General features: G+C 42.6%; 1 protein-coding gene across 1 annotated transcript in view; it reads right to left on the reverse strand.

Annotated features, from left to right (window-relative positions):
* The window catches only part of DBP (D-box binding PAR bZIP transcription factor), a 66,502-nt gene that overhangs the window by 44,839 nt on the left and 3,857 nt on the right, over positions 1 to 17,806 (reverse strand). Inside the window, exon 2 of the mRNA XM_075839993.1 lies at positions 1,920 to 2,252. Coding sequence (XP_075696108.1) covers positions 1,920 to 2,252 — 333 coding nt within the window. The remainder of the gene's footprint in view (positions 1 to 1,919; positions 2,253 to 17,806) is intronic.

Raw genomic sequence — 17,806 nt, forward strand, 5'->3', positions numbered from 1 at the left:
ACGAGGGAAACTATTTTCTGAGTTAGTACAATAACACACTTAAATGAACAGCCAATTTGTTAAGATAAGCCAAAGGATACAAGCCGAATATATACACATGTTCTATCTATTTGGATCAGACTGGGTTTCAAATATATTGATCTGAATTTGTTATTTAGAAGAATAAACTAAAAACAAAAGCAAAAATTCAATAATGTTGATTAAACACCTTTCTATGGCCCGAACCGTAGTAAATCTTATGTTATGAGATATTAATATAGCGGGAAGTCTTTCTGCTTTGTCCATTACAATATGGCTCTTGTTCATATTCTTGTTCAAGTTTTAAGATTTTCTCCCGGTACATTTCTGGCTGGCACAACATGGCAAACCAGTTAGATGTTTGTGGTTGGGGCGGGTGTCCTCCTTTTAAGATCAAAATAAGAGAGAGCCTTGGCCTCCCCTCTCCATGTACTTGCCAGGGGAACAGGAACACGCACTGCAACTGGATACAATTATTGGTAACTGTTTCACTTCTATCCCATCGCAGTTATATGTCTGGTTAGGCTGGGTTCACACAGAGTTTTTTTGCAGACGGAAAATGTGCCTCAAAATTCCGCTTGGAATTTTGAGGCAGATTTTGCCCTAGCTGCACACCGATTTTTGCTGCGTTTTTCACCCGCGGCCATTGAGCGCCGTGGGCAAATACACAGCGAAATACGCTTTCTCTGCCTCCCATTGATGTCAATGGGAGGTCAGAGGCATAAACGCCCGAAGATAGGGCTCGTTCCTTCTTTTTCCCGTGAGACGGTTTTTCCGCTTGCGGGAAAATAACGCCTCTGCCTCCCATTGAAATCAATGGGAGGCATTTTTGGCCGTTTTTTGTCGCGGTTTCCCCGTAAAAAAACTTTTCAAAAAACCCATGTGAACGCCCCCTTAAAATACATTTTGTTCTTTTCTGTAATTTTTAAATTCGTGTAAAACCCAATTTATAGCTAAAACATCACATGACAGCAGGTCTGACCAACCTGCAGTAATAGCCAAGAGGAAACCCTGCTATTCACAGTGACCTCCCTGAAGGTTACAGTAAACTTTTCAATGGGAAATCATGGGTCACGGGTAAAGTAGAGAGCTAGTATGACTTCCCGAGACACATCTCAGTGCCTTCTGTAAATGTTGATTTTTAACAATCAATCAAGATCCATGCCATTTTTATCGTTTATCTTATCCTTCACTCACACGGTCCGTATAACCTGACTGAGGAGATGCAGAATGCGTGGGGAGTAAAATAAAGTCGTGGAACAACAGACACAAAAAAAAAAACACTAATCTGTTTTAATAATTTTAAGGAACATTATTAGATATTTTTTATTTCCTATTTGCATAAAGCATGGTAAAAAAATAAATAAATAAAAAGTTCTCTGGGAACAAATACCAGAGCACTAGTTCTGCAGTCATCACATTTCCTCATATACTGAGATCTATTACATATCTCATAGACATGGACAAGACAATCCTCCACCCACACAGCAACTATACCCAAGATAAGCGCTTAAGGGCTGAATATTATAGATTATATTAAGAAATATGCTTCCTAAACCGTATTTATATATTGCCAGGTAACACTTTTGAAGGGGTCACCTGGACAACCCTTTCCATAAAGCAAGCCACCCCATCAAATGCCCCCAACCCATGATCAGCTGTTATCATGAGGCAGCTGCATATTTCCAAAAATGTATATGATATCCATTGTCTGTTTAAGGGTGCAACTACAAATAGTACATATATACTAAACCTCTTAAAATCAACCTATCTAGTTGGGGCACTACCACTTAAACATGCTGTAGCGGTGTGATCAATGATATAGAGAACGCATTTTGTTACCAGTCACCTTTTGTATATTATTTAATTAAATGCAACTGAATAGTTCAAATCAGTAGTACCTGCTTTGCCATTTGGATGTTCATATTCACTACCCATCATGCTTTGCACTGGAGAGGAACAAGTAGAGGAAGTGGAGGCGCAGGATGCTGGTCGACTGAGGTCAACTACTGACTGGTTAGATGGTGGTGGAGTCAAATTAGCTGGTGAAAAAGGCTGGCGAGGTGGGCTTGAGGGTAGGCCATTTTCCAGTAAGAACTCATCCAGATCAACATATTCTATTTCATTGTATGGCAAAGTGCGTTCCCATAGAAGTGATCCAAGGAATGCGCAATGAGAAGGACGAGGCCCAGCCATTTCGTCGTCCAGTTTTCTCTCCTTATCTTTCACAATACCTACAACAGAAGAACGTTACAGAAAATTAGATGGTTCATAAATCCATGTTACTGCTTTGTTGTCTTCAAGGTTATGTTCACACTTGCATTTATGCTTTCTCTTCAGGTTTCCAGTAACCTAAAGGAAATCTGGCAGACCCATGACAAGCGATTTCGTCATGATCCATTGCAATGGTTTGCATTGATATTAAACACAAATATGGTAGTAGCCTGACAGTAATGCAAGATTTTTTTTCTGGAAATTTTAAAGCCATTCTGTCCGATGAAGTTCAGACGCTTAATTATACATTCACACAATGCAGATTTTTTTCTACAGCTAAAACATTGAAAATCTGGAGGAAACCTGCATGTATTATTCAGATCAATATAGTTCTAATTTACTTAGGATAATGGGTAACAACTGGACATCTATGTCTAAAAACAGATAGGGCATGGTGCGAATATGAATTTCCACAAAATTTCCTTAAGGCCTTATTCACACGAACGTGTGCGTTTTGTGACTTCAATGGGTGCGTGGTGCGTGATGCGCGAAAAACGCTCAACTATAGGACATGTCGTGAGTTTTACACAGCGGACACACGCTGCGTGAAAAACACGGAATGTCTGAACGGCCCCATTGAGTTACATAGGTCCGACGAGAGTATCACGCGTGTATCACGGACGTTAAATACGCTTGTGTGAATAAGGCCTAAGAGAGTTTTCTGGAACTTTGTAATGACAGCAATATCAGATCGGTGGGGATCCGACTCCCAGCAACTCCGCCGATCAGTTGATTGAAGGGGAAGAGACACAGCGGCAAGCGCTGCAGCCGTTTTATTGTTTACCAGGCACAGCCCCTTAATTCAGTAGTGGCTGTGTCTAGTACTGCAGCTCAGTATCATTCTTGAATAGGACACCAAATGTACAAAGCGGTGTAAAAAATGAAGGGGCCGCAGTGCTCGCTGGAGCATCGCAGCCCCTTCAATCAGCTGAGCTGTGGGGGTGTCGAAAGTCAGACTATCACTGATCCGATATTGATGACCTAAGGATAGGTAATCAATTTCAAAGTCCTGGAAAACCACTTTTTATCCACATGCATTTTTTTTTTAGTGCTATATGTGAATAGGGTTTAGAGAAAACCCATTCAGATGCATTGTGCTGTTCATGTGACTGTGCCCTTATAGAGCGCCGCAGCCGCTTTAATTAGGGCATTGGCAGCAGTCCGAGCTCCCACCAATTACATATTCTGAGTCAATGATATTTTTATGATGAATTTATCTTTTAAGAATGTCATACATTGCTAACACCTTTTACATAACAAATCTTATGTCATGTTTGTAATTGTAGTATCCTCTCAAGGTTTGCATTATTATGAAATTTGGGTCAGGTCAAAGCAGAGCAGTTTGAGAAGTTTGCAGTCACCGATGCACCTATCAGACAGTATTGTTGAAAAAACAATTTAAACTGGAAACACCATCTTATTTTTGGAGCACAAAAGACTTCCAGCTTTCCTTCTAGTTAATTTTTTCCATTTCGTGGCTCATCTCATCAGATTTCACCGAAATGGCTCACTTAGTAAACATTTGCTATTAGTTTGTATTATAGTGACTGTAAAGGAGAGCTTAAAGACTATGTAAACATTTGAAAGGGATTTTTTTTCATAAAAAGGTCAATCAGTGTGATTGGCGCAACTTTATAATTGTTTTCTTATTAAAAATTAGTTTTACTTTTTGAGATACAGCGGTCTGCGGGACTGACGGGTTAAGCGAAAGCGTGTCCTGCGTGTCTATAACACGCAGGATCTACCATCAAAGTTCATAACTTAGATGTGATAGATTACAGGTGATGACCCGCTGACACTGAACCCGTCAGATCCGCGGGACTGACGAGGTTCCAGCTGCTCTATATAGCAAATACACTGCAGCTGTATCTCAAAGTAAAACAAATTTTTAATAAAAGCGAATTCTAAGTTTCACCCAACAAACACACTGATTGTCACTTTTATTTAAAAAAAAAAATCCCTTTCTAAGGTGCACATAGCCTTTAATAACTAAAACCAAAGTCTTAGGGTATGTTCACACGCAAAATCAAGAATGGCTGAAAATGATGGAGCTGTTTTCAACGGAAAACAGCCTCTGATTTCCAGCTGTTTTTTTTGTGGCCAAAAACATCTGAGGATTTTTTGGAGCGGTTTTTCCATCGACACAATGAAAAACAGCTCCAAAAACTTCTCAAGAAGTGATATGCGCCTTCGTTTTAGGGGGCTTCTTTTTACACACTGTTTTGTTATTTTTTTAAAACAGCGTCGTAAAAAAAATGCCCCGTCCGAACTAAACGCTGTTTTTTCCATTGAATTCAATGGGTAGATGTTTGTAGACTTATTTTGAGGCGTTTATGCCACGAAATACACCTGAAATCCCTGCGTGTGAGCATACTCTCAAGTTAAAGGGGTTCTGTATTTTACATGTTGAACTCACAAAATAGAGGACAACATATTGTGTAACGTTGTCTTTTGTGAAGTCTTTGGGCTGGCTGTACAGACATGTACAGTGGATATAAAAAGTCTACACACCCCTGTTAAAATGCCAGATTTTTGTCATGTTGCAAAGTCATGCCAAGATGAATAATTTCAGAACTTTTTCCACCTTTAATGTCATCTATAATCTGTACAATTGTATTGAAAAACAAACTGAAATCTTATAGGGTGGATAAATAAAAATAAAGAACAAAAATAATGTGGTTGCATAAATATGCACACCCTTAAACTAATACTTTGTTGAATTACCCTTTGACAGCATTCAGTCTTTTTGAGTAGAAGTCTATCAGCATGGCACATCTTGACTTGTCAATTGCCCACTCTTCCTTGCAAAAGCTCCAAATCTGTCAGATCTCCAAATCTCTCCTCAGGTCACCCCACAGATTTTCAATGGGATTCAGGTCTGGGCTCTGGCGGGGCCATTCCGAAACTTTGATCTTCTTCTGGTGGAGCCATTCTCTGTTGATTTGGTGGTATGCGCTTTGGGTCATTGTGTGCTGAAAATTGAAATTCCACTTCATCTTCAGCTTTTTAGCAGAGACCTGCAGGTTTTGTGCCAATATTGACTGATATTTGGAACTGTTCATTATTCTCTCCACCTTGACTAAAGCCCCAGTTCCAGCTGTAGAGCAACAGCCCCAAAGCATAATGCTGCCTCCACCATGCTTCACTGTGGGTATGGTGTTCTTTTGGTGATGTGCAGTGTTGGCTTTGCGCCAAACATACATTTTGGAATTATGACAAAAAGTTCAACCTTGGTCTCATCAGACCATAACACGTTTTCCCACCAGATTTTGGCAGACTTTATGTAGGTCTTTGCAAAACATAGCCGGGCTTGGATGTTTTTCTTTGTTAGAAAAGTCTTCCGTTTTGCCACCCTAACCCACAGCCCAGACATATGAAGAATATGGGAGATTGTTGTCACATGAACTACACAACCAATACCTGCCAGAAAGTCCTGCAGCTCCTTTAATGTTGCTCTAGGCCTCTTGGTAGCCTCCTGGACCAATTTTCGTCTTGTCTTTTCATCAAGTTTTGAGAGACGTCCAGTTCTTGTTAAGGTCACTGTTGTGCCAAATGTAATCCACTTCTTGATGACCGTCTTCACTGTGTTCCATGGTATATCTAATGCCTTGGAAATTCTTTGGTACCCTTCTCCTGACTGATGCCTTTCAACAATCAGATCCCTTTGATGTGTTGTAAGCTCTTTACGGACCATGGCTTTTGCGGTCACATGCAAGAAAATCCCAGGAAAATCCTAATAGAACAGCTGAACTTTATTTGGGGTTACTCAGAATCACTTTAAATAATGGCAGCTGTGTACTGACTACTATTTAACTTGAGTTTAATTGTGATTGGCTAATTCCGAACACAACCACATCCCCAATTATAAGAGGTTTTTAAACTTATCACACTTATGCAACCACGTAGATTTGTTATTTTATTTTTCCCCTCTAAAATGATTTCAGTTTGTTTTTCAATGGAATTGTACAGGTTATGGGTCACATTAAGGGCCAGTTGCATAGTTAGTACGGTTGAAAAAAGAAATGTCCATCAAGTTCAACCAAGGAAAGGGAAGGGAAAAATTTCTACACATAGGAGCTAATATTTTTTTGTTCTAGGAAATTATCTAAGCCTTTTTTAAAGCCATCTACTGTCCCTGCTGTGACTAGCTCCTGATGTCGGCTATTCCATAGATTCACAGTTCTGACAGTAAAGAAGGCTTGTCGCCTCTGCAGGTTGAACCTTTTTTTCTCCAGATGGAGGGAGTGCCCCCTTGTTTTTTGAGGGGGTTTTACATGGAACAGGATTTCACCATATTTTTTGTATGTGCCATTCATATATTTATATAGGTTAATCATGTGTACCTATACTTTCAAAAAACTTTTGACATGTCATAGTTCATAATGACATGTCAGAAGTTTGGATCGGTGAGAGTACGAGCAGTGACAATCCCACCGATCATAAAAACGAAGCGGTAGAAGCGCTCAGGTGAGTGCTGTGCCGCTTTGTTTCTGCTCAGCTCTGTTCTCCTCAGAAAGCTGAACAAGTGGTGTACGGGCTCAATAGAAAATCTATGAGTCCATACACTGCTGGCTCGGCTATCTGAGGAAAGCAGAAACGAAGCGGCACAGCACTCACCTGAGCGCTTCTGCCGCTTCATTTTTAGCGATCAGTGCTCGGACCCCACCAATCAAAACTTCACAAGGACATGTCAAACGGTTTTTGAAAGTATAGGTACACTTTAAATTATCCAATTGATTTTTTTAAATCTATTGTAAGTTTTTTTTTGTTTTAATACAGCGGGAAGTCTTTTCAAGGATTTTTTTTTTACCAACTTCAAGGCTGTGGTTTCATGTCACGATCAATGTGTTTTTGCTGCGATTTTTTGATAATTGCGGCGAAAAACACAAATTGACCGCCGCATGTGAACACAGCCTACCTCTATCGTGATTAGATCTCCTGTCCCAGCTGACAAAAGGAAGCAACCCCAAAGTGCGATGCTGCCACGACAACAAATTAGGTTTGATCCAGACACATTTTTTAGGAATAAAAAAATGTTCAGCATTGTTCTTAACAGACCATGAGACATCTTCCCATAAGATACAGGGGTGTAAGGCTGGATTCACACGAGGTCATTACGTATTGACGGACGTATTTCGGTCGCAAGTCCCGGACCGAACACAGTGCAGGGAGCCGGGCTCCTAGCATCATAGGTATGTACGATGCTAGGAGTCCCTGCCTCGCTGCAGGACAACTGTCCCGTACTGTAATCATGGACCTGTAATGACCTCGTGTGAATCCAGCCTAACAGTCACACCCAGGCCCTGGTGGCCAAGGGGCCAAAAGGACGCTGTGCCACATATCAAGACACCAGTATTATAAATAGCACATGATAGTTGGGGGTCCCCGTATATTTTTTTTACATTGGACTCTGCTTTAAGATACGCCTCTGATGAGGTGCACTGTATTTAGACAAGGTTTGACCAGAATTTTAAAACTTCATTAAAAGATATACATACTTTTTATATGTACTTTATTTATCATTGCATTTATGCAAAATGGTACAGTACTAAATATTTTGAGTTATTGTGCTTGGGGGTTAATTTGATTTATGAAGATATTCTGCAAAAAGGCCAGAGTGACTTTTGGAGGGCGGTAGACAGTGTCACGGTTTAGGTTTCTTACAACTTTTTGCAATTTGCAGAGAAAAACCCGATCCACCTTGAAATAATAACAGACCAGCTATAATAATGTGATCAAGCATGCACTCAGCAGGGGAGAGGCAGATTGAAATAGAACCATATACTATCTATTCTGCTTAGGCTCTGTTCACATCTGGGTCAGAGGCTCCATTAGGTGCCTCCGTTGCAGAACCAATGAAAAATGACAAAAGAAATAGTGCAGCATGCTGCGCTATTTCTTCCGGTAAAACACTGGACACCGTTACGGAAAACCAATGGCAACCATTAAAGTATATGGGTTCCGTCTGGCGCCATTAGTGTCCATAATGTAATGTATCCGGCTTTTCAGTTTTTACGTTCTTCTGTTCTCACGACAGAACAGAGGTACGAAGAAAAAAAAATGTTACAAATGAAATTCATCCGATTATTAAAATGGACAGGGAAAAAAAAACGGATGCAAAACGGGTCAAAATCGGCCATTAAAAACGGCAACACGGCCCGGAACGGAATCGTAAAGGATGCAAAATGGCCGGGGAAAACGGTCCAAAAGCGGCCGACACTCGGACCCTGTCATGTGAATAAGGCCTAACTCGGATGCCTTCGTATTCAATATGGGATATTGAAGTAACAGAGCAAAGGGGCTATGAAATGAACATTTACCAAACAATTCCCAGCATTACCCTTTGCAACTTAGCCCTTATTCACACGACAGGGTCCCGACCGAGTCCGAGTGTCGGCCGATAAAATCGGCCGTTTTTTCCGGCCGGTTTGCATCCATTTTGCATCCATTCCGGGCAGGACATATCTGGACAGTGACATCAGGGGCAACTCCTGAAGGGGAATCCCCATGTGGCCGGTGATTCCACTTCCGGAAAAGCCCCTGTCGTCTGTGTCCACATTTATGGACACTGAACGTTACTGGCTTCGCCTGGTGTGAAATCCCCGGTCACAAAGTGTTCGGGGATTCCGCTTCAGGAGTTTCCCCTGATGTCACTGTCCAGATATGGACAGAGACATCAAGCGCTCTGTCCAGGAGTGGAATCCCCAAACACACGGGGATTCCGCTCCTTCAGGGAGCTAAAGTGGGGCAAGCACATAGCAGAGCAGGGAGATACCTCCCTGCTCTGCTATAGTGGCGTCGCTACAGCAGTAGCAGCCGCAGCAGCTGCTAGTGGCGCCATCGGCCATGGGAGGTGTCGCCGGGCCAGGGCGTTTTTAAAACAAGCAGGGGAAGGGAGCCAGCGCAGTGCTTCATTCCACCTGCTGTACACCCGGGTCGAATGGCATAAACCCCTCCTCCTCACATGCACTCTGCGATGTGAGGAGAGAGCAAGCGACGGTAGACACGGCCGTCACTCGGGACACATTCCGGTGATGGCCGTGTATTACCCGGCCCCATAGACTTCTATGGGAGCCGGTCGGCCGGGTGAACGGCCGAAAATAGGGCATCTCCCATTTTTTGACGGCCGGTTTTCCCGGCCCGTCAAAAAAAATCGGTGGTGTGAATAGCCCCATTAGGGGTCTATTGTTCCTACTGTCGTGTGAATAAGGGCTTAGGCTCTATTCACACGACAGGGTCAGAGTGTCGGCCGATAAAAACGGCCGTTTTGGACCATTTTTCCTGGCCGTTTTGCATCCATTCCGATTTTGTTCCGGGCCGTGCTGCCGTTTTTAACGGCCGATTTTGACCCGTTTTTTCCTTGTCCGTTTTCAAATTGGATGAATTTCATTTGTGAATTTTATGCCACACACTTCCCTCTGTAAATAATGCCACAGCCCCCGTGTAGGTAGTGCCACACAGCCCCCTGTAGGTAGTGCCACACAGCACTGCCCCCATAGATGGCACCCCCCCCTCCCTAACTGTCTGTAGATAGCGCCACCGTTCCAGGAGAAGTTCCTGACTTCACTGTCCATATATGGACAGTGAAGTCACTGACTTCTCCTGGAGCGGAGACACCGGCCAAAGGGTCGGGGATTCCGCTTCAGAAGTGCCTGACGTCACTGTGTTCATATATGGACACAATGAAGTCAGGGACTTCTCCTGGAGCGGAAACACCAGCCACAGGGTCGGGAATTCCGCTTCAGAAGCGCCTAATTTCACTGTGTCCATATATGTCACATGGCCGGGAAACCCGGTCGTGTGAATAAGGCCTTACTAGTTGCCAGGGACCGGTTTAATAAAAAGTGGTTGTCTAAATAAAATTTAAATCAGGGGTTGTACTCTGTCACTTTCTGGAAACTATAATAATCTATGTCATTTCTCTTTCAATCGACTTCCATTCACTTCAGCTGCCATAAAGCACACACACCCTGCTGATATACAGTCAATGCGGGAAGTGTGTGCCTCCAATATGGCCACCTTCAGCGAAGTTAAAAAAATTAAAAATAGCAATTATTTATCTTCTACAGATTTACATCTAATTAATGAAACTAAAATCAAACACATGAGACATTTCTTCGAGTGAATAAAAATTCTGTCCTATGCCAATGTGACTAGCTTACATTTCTCTCCCAGCAATCATTTAGATTCCAGATGTCATTTTGTTACTGCATGTTTAGGGGGAAAAAAAAGCTTTGGCAATTTATCCACTTTATTGTCTGCAGTAGATTTGCGTAAACAAGGCCCAGAAAGCAGCCCTGCTGGGCAGAGAGAGCACACAGCGGCAGTCATATAATATATTGATAGCGCTCTGTGCTACTCCTGCATCGGTCTCTGTTAGTAAAGACTGCTGCAGAAAGCTATATACAGCAGTCAGTAATATGCTGTTATATGTAGTTTCCTGCCAGCAGACAGAGCATTGCAGAAGCATGACTACATGGGAAGAGAAAAAAAGTGACTTTTGAGGAGAGTCCTGCTGCGACTACTGAGAGGTCTTGTGACTTCTAGGAGGGGGATGAGGTGTGGGGGGGGGGGGGAGTCTTGGTGTGACTGCCTGCTGTGGTGGCCCTGATGTGCGTAGTAGTGAAAGGGGGGGACCTTCTGTGACTATTGGGAAAATTGGGGGTGGGGGGAGAGCCTGCTGTGACTACTGGGAAAATTGGTGAGAGAGTCTGTTGTGATGACTGGGGAAGTTGGTGGGCTGTGGTCTGCTGTGCCTACTGGGGAGGATAGTGAGGAATGCAAATCACCAGAGTGAGCTACAGACATTCCGCCGCCAAGAAATGCTGGCAGATTACATCTCCGAAGCCTGCAGAATTGTGAAAGGACTAAAATACAGTCTGTATCCCTGGATCATAACAAGCTAATAATGCAATCTATAAGCAAAGTTAGACCTTATTCACACAAATGGGTGTCAGATCGGCAGTGAAAACCAGCTTTTTCATGGTCGATTTGCACCTGTGTAAGATCCGAGTTCACAGATCCCGCATAGACTTGAGTCTATTGATGGATCCGGGCAAACAGGCAAATATAGGACATGTCCTATTTTTTCACGGTCCTTTCACGATGTCCGTTAAAAAAAAAAAACGTTTTGTTGAATAAGCCCTAAATTAACTTTTTAATGTTGAATAATTCTGTATGTAAAACATGATAATGTCATTTGCAGAAAACCTTCCGTTAGCCGTAGGAACCCATGGCATACTATAATGCTGGCCATATTGGTTACCACCTGGCTTTCCCATAAACAGATTAACTAACCAACAACTGTACAGAGTTTTCAGCAACTCGACAGAAAAATAAAACTTAGGCCTCATGATTTTATACAGCGGCATACAGAGGTATTTTGTATGTCTCATTCAATAAATTGGGACATGCTCTATCCGATGCCCTATGTACAGAGTTTTTCTCTTCTAGAAGCGTTCTGAACTTGGCGAGCCTTTACGGCAGCACGCGGAAGCCATACAGCTCCGTACTATGTAGCGGTAAGGCCAATGTTTACTGCCGTACAGACTCTATGCACACGACACTGCCATGCGTATGGGGCCATAGATGAATGTTGCATGATTTCAAAATCAATCCTGCATACTAAAAATGCTCAGGAGTACAAAGTAATGGAGGCACTGGCAAAGGTTTTGCTCAAGGGAAAATACCTGTCATTCTGTTACTGACGGTTAAATGTAATGCTAGCAAAGGGAAACTGTATTTGGCAAGGCAGTGCTTTTTTTTTGTATAATAAACCTTTATTAAACCAACCAATTTATGATATTGCAGAAAAATATTTCAAATTAGTACTCTGTTCACATTGACATCATTTAATAGATTTAGCCAACGTTAAAACCTCCAATCCCCAAAAAAATGATTTACCGATCCTCTAAGGCAGCGATCTATGGGACTTTTTCTATCTGCACAATCGGTAACTAAGTGGATCTCTATGCTGCCCTATCTGAGGTGACAATGCGGAGTTTGGCAATATATATAGATTAGGCTATGTTCACACCATGTTTGTGGTGTACTTCTGAAGTATACATAGAATGAATCCATAGCCTATAATGCACCTGAGGACTGATAGTGCCCTTAACCTACAAAACGCTGTGCATATGAAATACAGAGGGGTTAAAATATTTTTTTCCCAGCATACCTTTTTTTCTCAATGTTATATACAGCATACAATACAGTTTCAATTCTAGCTAAAATACTGCGCCAAATTCTATTAAAATATATATATTTTTAAAGGTAAATTGTAAAGGTAAACTTCAACAAATAAACGGTACACAGTATACAAAAAAGTCAGCATGTATCAGAGGTTTTACCGAAGTACCAAAGTACAAGAGGTCAGTTATTAAACAAAGGCACAAGGATATGCGTCGTCGTGTGACATTGTATATTAAGTGTTTTGTTGTTTACGTTTTACTGTTTTTCAATACAGAGAAAAAGGTAAATCAGAAGAAAAATGCAGTCTAGAATAAAGTCCCAGGAGAGGACCAGCTGCAGCCCTGAGGCCTCATGCACACGACCGTGTTCGGTCCGTGATATATGGACCGCATGTCGGCCGCATTTCGAACACGGTTCAGGGAGCCGGGCTCCTGGCATCATAGTTATGTATGGCGTTACGAGTCACTGCCTCTCCGCGGGACTACTGTCATGTACTGAAAACATGTTTCAGTACGGGACAGTATTCCCACGGGTAGGCAGGGACACCTAGCGTCACACATAACTATGATGCCAGGAGCCCGGCTCCCTGAACCGTGTTCGAAATGCGGCCGACATGCGGTCCATATATCACGGACCGAACACGGTCGTGTGCATGAGGCCTTAGCAAATAAAGCAGTTTTTAGGTCATCAGAAACGAGGACTAAGAATTAATGGCTAGTGTTTGGGTTAGCTATCCACAGTTGCCATATTTTAGTAAACTTATCCGGGCACGCGCTTGCCCCATACGTAAGCTTAAAGCGGGGAAGTTTAAAATTCACCATTGTGATCCATGCTTGTAGATTAGGAAACTTGGGATGTTTTCAGTGTGCAAGGATGTTTTTTTTGCATAAAATAAAAGTAGCATCAAAAGGGATCTGGAAGCCACCGAGAGGAGAAGACAAACCTTGGGATCCATTATTCGTGGGAGACCTACTTTGCGTTCAATGAACTCCATAACTTCTGTCCAAAAGTTTAAGATAACCGGATAGCCACAAAACATATGCAAAAATAAACCGTCTGCCCAAAGACAATGTAGGCAGATTGGGGAGGTTAGTCTGCCCATCCGAAAAAATTTAGAAGAAGTATAGTAAACGTGATGAAAAAATGTAACCTGGATGAGGCGGTCCCTGGCTCAGATTAAAAGACTGGACAAAGATTCCAAAATCTCCTCGTGATCTTCAGCGGATACAGAGGGAAGAATCTGGGACCAGCGGTCCGGAGCCCTATCAAGCTTATTAGAACAGACACGTAACAGTTTTATAGAGTAACGACAGTGGACAATTGCGTGACCCAATCCTCCACTGGGGATGTCCATAATATTACATTATATCCTGCAAATTGTGACCATAGGGCATGTCTAAGCTCAAAGTAACGGAACCTTAAATGAGGGGGAACCTGGTGTTTAGATGGAAACTATATATTTACATGCTCAGCCGCACTTCAACCATAATACAAAAATGCGAATATAAAACATTATATTGATGGAAAGACGAAGCGCTTCCCCATCATATTTGTGTATAGAACATTCAGCTTTAATTATTTATTACTTTGAAAGTCTTTGGAAAATGACTTTGCAGATAAAAGATAAAATTCTGCAAAGTCTGATTTGTACCCGAAAAAATGGGCCCTTTTTTCCGCATATGACAGTCAGTGTTGCATCAATGCGGTTTCTCTGAATTTCCTTAAAAAAACTGATGTCGTCTATAGATTGTCCATTGCCCAAGAAGATGAACTGAATAGTTTGAATGTAATCAAAGTTTATTGCAAAGTAACTCCGATGACACCTTCTCTATTGATGCGGTGCAGCCCTTTACACACATGCTACTGTAAACAATGCTCAGATTAATCTTCTAGGTACAAAACAATCACCACATGGTTTGTCCTGTATCCGCCTAGTGCTACACGTGACGCAGCAACCCATCCAGTCAGGTGTCAGACATGCAGAACATGGCTCTTAGCTTCAGCTTCCTGCCTCACCTAGAATGCCCTCTACCTACGCCCGGCCTTCTATGGCTTTTGGGCAGTGCTCCATGTTATTGTGAAATACAGCTCTTCTGTATACTCCAAACAAATCATCACAACGAATATTAAATAGTGGCAGACTTCCGAAATCCAGAAAACAAACTCCGAGAAGTTCAGAGAAACAGCAAATGCACGATTCTGCCGATAACACGATATTCCGTCCCTGGCACCTTAAAACCGTGGATCATACTATTCTGTGAAGTGTTAGCTTATAAATTCATCTGCCTAAAGCTTCTAAGATGTCATGGGCTCACAGTTAATGGATAAGAAATATTCTATTAAATGTTAACAACATGACTGCCACCACTTTGTATAAGCACCCTAAGATTAAAGAAGACCTGTCAGTCAGCTCTCCCGACAACAATTATGGAGCATCTTTTCTTATACCTCTACATTGTGTCGTTCCTCTGTTATTACTCCTGAAAATATACAAACACATAGGTAACTGGGTGTTTCTATTCCCCATTATCAATGGAGCACATCGCTACACACTCCGTGCTGACAGTGTCAGAGATTGTAAGGACATACCCAGTTTACAAGGGGTAGTGGGAACATCCATTTGTCCATTTAATCATACATTTCCAGGAGGAATAACAGAGGAAAAACACAATGCAGAGCTCTAAGGAAAGGTGCTCCAGCATAGTTCTTTTATAAGAAATGCAAGTATTCTCTAAAATAGACATGTCAGGAAGCAGACAGGTCCTCTTTAAAAGGGTTATTCCCTATGCAGGGGGGGATGCCATAAATGTCCAATAGATACGGGATCAACATTTGGGACCCGCACCTATCCGTAGAATGGGGCTCCTTGACCCTCACCCTACCTTCTCCCGCGGTCACTGGGAACCGGCAGCTGAATTACGAGGTAGCCGGGTTTTCCCGGATATAGCGGAGCCAGTTTTGCCAAGCTTTGCGAGGAAACAGAGCTGGTACCTGGCTGCATCTATTAGACATTTTATGGTGGATATGTCATAAATGTCTGAGATAAGAATAACCCTTTTAGTGCAAAGTCCACAATTCCCGAAATGTTATAGTGATGCTGTCAGTATACCACCGCTCCAACTGTAAAGGAAATCCCTAACTTCATTGATTAAAGTGGAGGAGACATCCGGTCTGCTGAATGACATATAAAAACAATGCATCCCCTCCTTTCTGCCACCTTGGTACCCTAATATGGGGTGCATCTAGTGATGGAAACGTAGGCTAGAATTGTACATTGTGCCTGCAATGCAGTTTTCTCTCTCTTTTAGGTCTGATTTACACGAGCGTGTGCAAAAGGCACTTAACAGCTCCGTGTGTCATCACCGTATGATGCGCGGCTGCGTGATTTTCGCGCAGCCACCATCATTATGACACTCCGTTTGGATGTTTGTAAACAGAAAAGCACGTGGTGCTTTTCTGTTTACATTCAGAGTTTGGCAGCTGTTGCGCGAACCACGCAGTTCGCACAGAAGTGCTTCCGTGCGGCATGCGTGGTTTTTACGCATCCATTGACTTTAATGGGTGCGTGATGCGCGAACAGTGCACAAAGAAAGGACATGTCGTGAGTTTTACACAACGCACTCGCGCTGCGCAAAACTCACGCACTGTCTGCACTGCCCCATAGCCTAATATAGGTGCGTATGACACGCGTGAAAAGCACGCGCGTATATTACGCTCGTGTAAATGATGCCTTAGGAAAAGTAGGAACTATTCACAGAACAATTTGACGGAAAGTCAAACTGAAACCACAGCTTCCGTTTCAGTCACCGTTTATATCAGTGGTGACGGAAACATAGCTAATGGTTTCCGTTCGTCACCATTCCGGCAGGTTTCCGTTTTTCCAACGGAATCAATAGCGCAGTCGACTCCGCTATTGATTCCGTCGTTAAAACAGAAACCTGCCGGAATGGTGACGAACGGAAACCATTAGCTATGTTTCCGTCACCATTGATATAAACACCATTGATATCACCATTGATCGGTGATGTGAACAGGCCCTTACAATGTCGTTTAAAAACCTGCCTTGTCTCTGCCACATGGAGAATCATCTTAGAATATTAAGAACTGTACTTGTCATAGGGAGGGCTATTCCTATATTGATGGCCTGGAAGACAATTGTTTTCTTGATGCTAGTGCTATAATGCCTGGAAGAGGGCTAGTGCTGAAACCTTCTAAGTTTAGACAAGTTTCACAGGTGGTTATGCGGGTGAATAGAGAGCAGCAGAGTTAGGCCTCATCCACGTGGCCCTATTAATGCTGCATTTACACGACAGTGAAAACTGAAGTTGTTTTAACGGCCGTCACACGGTCGTTTTCAGAACAGTGAAGTTCTATGGTGTGTATTCACACGGCCGTTTTTTTTTACAGCCCGTGAAAACTGGCCGTCAAAAATAGGACGTACTATTTTTGGCAGTTTTCTCGGCCAGACGGCTCCCATAGAAGTCAATGGATCAGTTTTTAACAGCCGTTTTTAAAGATTCGCACCACGCACCCCAGATTTTTATGAACTTCCTGGAAAACCTCGGTTTTTATACACCATCTTCTTGAAAGGTATTGCAGTATAAGGGTCAGTTCACAGAGGTTTTTTTCCACGGAAACCGCGTCGGAAAATACGCCAAAAAACGACCAAAAATGCCTCCCATTGACTTCAATGGGAGGCGGAGGCGTTTTTTCCCGTGAGCGGAAAAAACGGCTCACAGGAAAAATAAGCGACATGCCCTATCTTCGGGCGTTCAGGTCTCTGACCTCCCATTGGCATCAATGGGAGGCAGAGAAAGCGTATTTCGCTGCGTTTTTTGCAGCGGAAATCGGTGTGCAGGCAGAGCAAAATCCAAACTGAATTTTGAGGCAGATTTTCTGCCTGCAAAAAAACTCAGTGTGAACCCAGCCTTAACTAGTTTTTTCCATTGATGAACTGAAGGAGATTGATCTCCCATCCATCTGATTGCTATTGCTTTTCTGGCCAAAAACAGCGATTCTCGTAGAAAAGTGCGGCTATGATGATTCATCTAGGATACCCAATAGGCACACCTGAGGAGTATGTGGTACTGGGATCATAAGGACACCGGACAATGAAGAGGATACTTCAGACCAGAAGGAGCGAATGTAGGAACACTCCTACACCGTGTGCCAAAAGTCAGAATGAGGTTTGTCACAATGGTAACATCTATCGTGAGAAAGTCATCCCATTTTGTGTCTACGAACTGGGGATAGGCAACGTTGGTGAACGAAATATAAACGGTCATACAATTATTTACTGACGGTGAAACATGTATCGGAGATT

The sequence above is a fragment of the Rhinoderma darwinii genome, chromosome 10 (assembly GCF_050947455.1).
Source record: "Rhinoderma darwinii isolate aRhiDar2 chromosome 10, aRhiDar2.hap1, whole genome shotgun sequence".
NCBI classification, from domain to species: Eukaryota; Metazoa; Chordata; class Amphibia; order Anura; family Rhinodermatidae; genus Rhinoderma; species Rhinoderma darwinii.